This window comes from Triticum aestivum, chromosome 1D (assembly GCF_018294505.1).
Source record: "Triticum aestivum cultivar Chinese Spring chromosome 1D, IWGSC CS RefSeq v2.1, whole genome shotgun sequence".
Lineage (NCBI taxonomy): Eukaryota > Viridiplantae > Streptophyta > Magnoliopsida > Poales > Poaceae > Triticum > Triticum aestivum.
In genome coordinates this window covers 372,229,883-372,236,343 of record NC_057796.1, presented here as the reverse complement: position 1 = coordinate 372,236,343, position 6,461 = coordinate 372,229,883, and the positions used below count along the sequence as shown (strand labels likewise).

Genomic DNA, 6,461 nt, shown 5'->3' with positions numbered 1-6,461 from the left:
CTACAAGCCGTGCTCCAAGGGGGGTGTTTTTGCGGAAGGGGCAAATCAGGAGGACGCAATCCCGCCCATAGGAAACACAATTCCCAATATGTCGATCTCGGAGAGGAATTGGATGATATTGCCACTAATCCCATGAAGCCGAATGAAAACTTTGAGGTGGAGGAGTATCCTAAAGATAGTATGGCTAGGAAAAAGTTGGATCTCGGGTGTGAAACAGAAGATAAGGGGAAAGGTGAGGCCAACGAGAAGACCCCGCCGCTACCGCCGGCCTATGTCTCACCGCTGGAAGTGAAGAAACCAAAGAGGTCAGCATCACCGATTAAAAAAGAGAACTTGGCAATATCATCGGGCTCACGAGGGGATGACCGCTGGGCCTAATGGCTATCTTATGTTGGAACTGCGAGATAACACGAGGGACTATGCGCCGACGATGCCCTGTCTGGTGGAGATTCAGAGGAAGGAACATAGATGCTGACAAGTACGATTGTGGTCTTTCGATGGTCCACAAACCTCAATGTAACTTTATCATGTTTTGGGTGATTTGTACTTCATGCGGACTGTAACAATATACCTGAGTTATTTTTGCAAAAAGAAATATATTTATTCACCCAATTGAGCAATTATTTTGTTGAGCAAAATTCCATCGACATAGTTGTGACTCGAAAAAAAAGCATAGCTGCGTATCAAAAACGGAAATGGCTTTGTGCCTGCCGAAGCTCTCCGGGCGCGTTGAGCAGAAAAAGTATGCGGGCGACGGCTGGGACGTGCAGTCCGCCGGGCGAAGGCGCCGTCCAGAACCTACAGGTCGAACATTTCGCTGGCGCCGACGTGGACGTGCCTACTTTGGGCACCGAAAGTTTTCTTGGGCTACTTGGACAGGCCAAGGTCGGAGCCCTTTCAAAACTCCAGATTTTGGCTTTCTCTCGTTCCGGGTACTGCCAGCCGAAACCGCACATCATCATCCACCGTCAAGTGCGACTTGGTGGCTCCATGTCCCATCAGGCTCCACGCAGGACAGCAGGAGCACACGTGCAATCTGCGCATTGTTTTCTTCTCCAAGAAAAATAAGTCGACGCTCATCCGGCAACCCGCTCTTTTTCCGCAACACACCTTCTCTTTGCAGGTAAATTACTCACACCTGAGGATGCTAAATTACTTCTTTTAAGATCCCAAATACTCCTCCTCGGAAGAGAAAAAGTTCACACTTGAGAAACCACAGACAGGAGCACATTTTTGCAAGATAGTGAATGTCATCCCACCTCTTTTTATCTTCCTCGTCGTCATCTCGAATGCTTCCAAGTAGATGCTAAATGTGTTGCCACTGCTGGAAAGAAAATGACGAACATGCATGGCAAAGAGAAGAAAGTCGTTGATGAGCAAAATAAAGCAAGCAATACAAGAGGAAGGGACACTGGTGCGGTGCAACATAGAAAGTCGGCGCATGTCTGAGTCGAATTTTCCCCATGTAAAAGGTAACAAATCGTGCTTGTTTATTCTTTGTTGAACCAGATCTGAAACTAACATACTTTGAAAAAACTCGTATCCAAGATATGCATCTCACCGCCACATTAGTCCCACGGTTTTCACGCATGTTTTGTGTTGAGAAAATAATATACACGAGTATATTTGTCTACCCTCTAATTCCTCTGCCAAGTCCATGGTGCAGCTCGCAATGCGTCTTTGAGGATAGAGGGTAGGGACATATTTATACTTGGTTTCCTGAAAATTCAAATCCGTATCCGGATAGAATTCAATTAGACTCCTAATCGAATTAACCAACCACGATCATAACCGATTATTTTTCGAGTCAAATTCCTGGTCCCTAAGCACATATATATGAGATATATGCCACGTGTAAATAGTATATGGTTCCTATTTAAACCGTGTAGACCTATCAATCTACAGAGCTGAACCTGTAAATAGCCTAGCCAATTCCAAGCATATATTGTGTCCAGACAAAAAATTCTAGTGTTCTAGTGTACATATACACACTGTATTCCAGTATAGTTTGTACCCAGCTCCTTGAGTAAATTTCCTCAAGTTCAATTGCAAATATTTGTACCAATCATTCATACACCAATTCTGTATGATTTCATTCATCAACCAAATAAATGTAGTATATAATGTTTTGGAAGACACTAAAAAATTCCTACATTTTGAACATGGCAATCTAGATGAATGCTACTAGATCGGAAGATTTATCGCAAAAAAAAAGACTCAAAAGAATATGCAGCACTGAGTTTAGACCCCCCGACCGTTCCTAAATGCAATCAAAAGAAAACCATGCACCATTCGATGTTCTTGGGAAACATTTACCATGCCATTTAATTTCTATTTTCTATAGAAAAACAAAAGGGGAAAGACGCAAAATCTCTGGCACAGCTCCACATTATTACGCACACTACGAGGGACCCAGGCGTAAAACGCACAGAGCGGAGCGGAGGCCCGAAACTCGGTCACGGCACCGGGGCCGTTTCCTACGGGCGGCGTGCCTTTTCTAGCATGGACGCGTATAAAGCACCTCCCAGGGCAACCAACGCCTTTACGCCATCCGCCGTATTCCTTCCTTCTTCTCGCCGCAGTCCACCTCGCTTCATCCGCCGAGCAGAGCCCTCCAGACGCCATCCACGCCCCGTGAACAGGTGACGCCCCCCTCCCCCACCCCTGCTCCCTCCTCAACCCGTTTGATCCGCGACACAAATCCGTCGACTTCCACTCGCCCCCCAGGTAGATCGCCTCGCTAGCCTCTGCTTCGATCGGCGAACCTTTTGTGGTTTACTCCTGAGTTCCCGAATTTTTCCGTTTCTTGTGCTGTGGGCGAATTTCGCTGCTCGGTGGGTGGGTGATCCCTTCCGGAGCATGGAAATTTTCCGGGGTGAGCGGATGATCCGAGGATGTGTTCGTCGCGCGGGCTCCCTGGCGTTGCTGGAGATAATTGCGAACTGTTCATTTTGCTTTTGTGGGGGTTTTCTTTTCCCCCTTGCCTCCAAATGTTTTTCGTCTTCTAGAAACGACGATGCGCGGATTCTAGTGCCGTGCCGTGACAATATCTTCAGTTAGCACTAGCGAGACAGCGAGGCGAATTATACTGTTTTTTAATGCTTCCATGCTTAAACTTTGTGTGACCCGTGATGTCATGATATGTGCGATTCGCTTAAGAAATTGGGATCGGGAAAGACTAAGGGCCCGAGTTTGTCTTACTCTGCATTATTATTGATTGATAATTTAGCCGCGGCACGCCGACTTCGACTAGCTGCATGTTTGGTGTTTTGCTTGGCTATCCGCCTCCTTGGGAATTAGGCCAGCTAGTGCTGTTATAAACTCTTGATGAAAAATTGTATGAGAAAAACTTTCAACTAAATAAATAGATAAATACTGAATTCTTTAACACGTTATGCTTCAAAAATTAATGCCAAATTTCTAAATTGATGCTTGGATTATAGGAAATTCTTTAACACGTTGCCTATAATCCGATGATGTTCCTCAATTGCTCTATCCCATCAGATGACAGTTATATGTGTACCTTTGTCACTTTCAAGCACTCTGAACCGCTGATACCATGGGTTTACTTGCTTACAGAAGCATTTCTGACAGTTTAGACGTTTATACAGAAACTTGCTCTTATACCAATGTACCATTGCAGATTTCTGTTACAGGAAACTTGACAAATGGCTGATGAGGATGTTCAACCTATCGTGTGCGACAACGGCACTGGAATGGTCAAGGTTGTTATATATTCAGCACAAAATCCTTTGAACATAAAAAAAAACATGCTCTCCCAAACTAACTGATCACAATCCTAATTTTTGCAGGCTGGTTTTGCCGGTGATGATGCACCCAGGGCGGTCTTTCCTAGCATTGTAGGAAGGCCACGCCATACCGGTGTCATGGTTGGTATGGGCCAAAAGGATGCCTATGTGGGCGATGAAGCTCAAGCAAAGAGAGGTATCCTGACTTTGAAATACCCCATTGAACATGGCATTGTCAACAACTGGGATGACATGGAGAAAATATGGCATCACACATTCTACAACGAGCTCCGTGTCGCACCAGAGGATCATCCTGTGTTGCTGACTGAGGCCCCTCTCAACCCCAAGGCCAACAGAGAGAAAATGACCCAGATCATGTTCGAGACCTTCAGTTGCCCAGCAATGTATGTCGCAATCCAGGCCGTTCTGTCTTTGTATGCCAGCGGTCGAACAACTGGTATGTCTGTCGCCTCGTTTGCAACAGTTGTCACTGAAGTTCATTGGATAGGGGCAGTGACAATTTTTTTCCTGCAGGTATTGTGCTTGACTCTGGTGATGGTGTGAGCCACACTGTTCCAATCTACGAGGGATACACGCTTCCTCATGCTATCCTTCGTTTGGACCTTGCTGGCCGGGACCTCACGGATAATCTAATGAAGATCCTGACAGAAAGAGGGTACTCCCTCACAACAACCGCTGAGCGGGAAATTGTCAGAGACATAAAGGAGAAGCTCGCTTACGTGGCCCTTGATTATGAGCAGGAGCTGGAAACGGCTAGGAGCAGCTCCTCTGTGGAGAAGAGCTATGAGATGCCTGATGGTCAGGTTATTACAATTGGTTCAGAAAGGTTCAGGTGCCCCGAGGTGCTGTTCCAGCCATCTCATGTTGGTATGGAAGTTCCTGGTATACACGAAGCGACATACAATTCCATTATGAAGTGTGACGTCGATATCAGAAAGGATCTGTATGGTAATGTTGTTCTCAGTGGAGGTTCTACCATGTTTCCTGGAATTGCTGATCGCATGAGCAAGGAGATCACGGCCCTTGCTCCTAGCAGTATGAAGGTTAAAGTTATTGCACCACCTGAAAGGAAATACAGTGTCTGGATCGGTGGCTCTATTTTGGCCTCTCTTAGCACTTTCCAGCAGGTTAGTATATTTCCCCCTCTCAACTGTGGAAGTTGCATATACATTACTCCTATCTTTTCTCGACAACTTTTTATAGCGCTCTTCGGGGTAATTTTTTCTCAGCATGTTTTTCTGACGATTGACTTAGAATCCTTATTCATGATCCACTTTCAGTTTGGGTTGGCAGGGTATGCATTAACTATTTTAGAGAATTCAATCTGAATATACATTTAATTCATATTTTTAGGAAATTGGCCTATAATATTCTAATTAACATAGATGGCCATATCCTCTGCTTGAACTTTTAGATATTTCTAGTATGCCATTTTACCAGAATATGAAAAAAATAGTACTCCCTCCGTTCACAAATATAGTATGTTCTAACTTTTCTCTGTATCGGATGTATATAGACACATTTTAGTGTGTTTGTTCACTCATTTTAGTCCGTATATACTCCATATTGAAATATCCAAAACATTTTATTTTCTTCGCCTACGTATAGCATTGGTCTTATATGACTTTGCTATTTGTCGAAGTGTCTTTTGTGTGCGTGTGTTGGTGTTGGCTGTGTGCATCCTAGCGCTATGTACAGGCTGGGTGTGCATGCTCAATCTGTTTGTATCGCCTTGATGCTTCATTTTGAGCAAATAAAATTCACCCTTTGTCGAAAAATCCTATATTTGTGAACGAAGGGAGTATCTTCCAAGAGGTTACGAAATCTGTAATATGCTATGATTGCTTTTGCAACCAAAGAATAGGCCAGTAGCCTGGTGGAGGGGAGGCTGTTTAAGAAGTGCTTCTAAGACCGGATCCGGTGCGTTGTTCCAAATCGATTCTTAACATCAATTTGTTTCTATTGGCAGATGTGGATCTCCAAGGCAGAGTACGATGAGTCTGGTCCGGGCATTGTCCACATGAAGTGCTTCTAAAGAGTCGGTGAAGGTTGTTTACAAAGGGGACTTGCTGCCAAGAATATATAGTACATGGAGTACATGGTTAGTGTTTTGTAGAAGATGTGTATCCTCAAAGGCACAATAGCATGGCCTTGCATGGCGTTTTCCTGCTGTATGAAATAATGAATGGAACATATGTGTATTCCAAACGCTGCCTAAGGGCATCTCTAGCCGATCCCTTATAAGTTGACGGACTAAAACCCTTAGTAGGGTATATATACTCCACTATTTTTTTTTCTTTCTAGCCGATCCCTTAAACTTAACGGAGTAAACTTCAAATTGATCAAACTCAAAGCAATTTGAACCGAAGGTAGCATGCATTTAAACATAAACATAAATAGTTTTGCACAACCAAACATAAAACACAAATTTAAACTAAGCTAAGCTTAACTAAACTACTTTCGGTCGAATGTGAGGTCGAGCCAATCCTTCCTTGTTGAAAGTGCTAGTTATCGACTAGAGGGAGGGTGAATAGGCGATTTTTATTATAGTCTTCAAAATACGGAGGCTTTGAAGACAAACAGTAGAAATGAACCTATTGATATGCAGTGGAAGGTAGACTACACTAGACAAGCCACAGTCAAGTAAGCAATGAAGTGAAAGTACGAAGACTATCAGCAGCTAGGTAGTAT

At 44.0% G+C, this 6,461-nt stretch overlaps 1 protein-coding gene across 1 annotated transcript; it reads left to right on the top strand.

Annotated features, from left to right (window-relative positions):
- Positions 1–2,489: 2,489 nt before the first annotated feature.
- Positions 2,490–6,067, top strand: LOC123182166 (actin-7). Its single transcript, XM_044594643.1, has 5 exons — positions 2,490–2,642; positions 3,644–3,725; positions 3,813–4,206; positions 4,284–4,897; positions 5,740–6,067. The coding sequence occupies exons 2-5, from the start codon at positions 3,669–3,671 to the stop codon at positions 5,803–5,805; spliced, it is 1,131 nt and encodes a 376-aa protein (XP_044450578.1). The 5' UTR covers positions 2,490–2,642; positions 3,644–3,668; the 3' UTR covers positions 5,806–6,067.
- Positions 6,068–6,461: the final 394 nt, after the last annotated feature.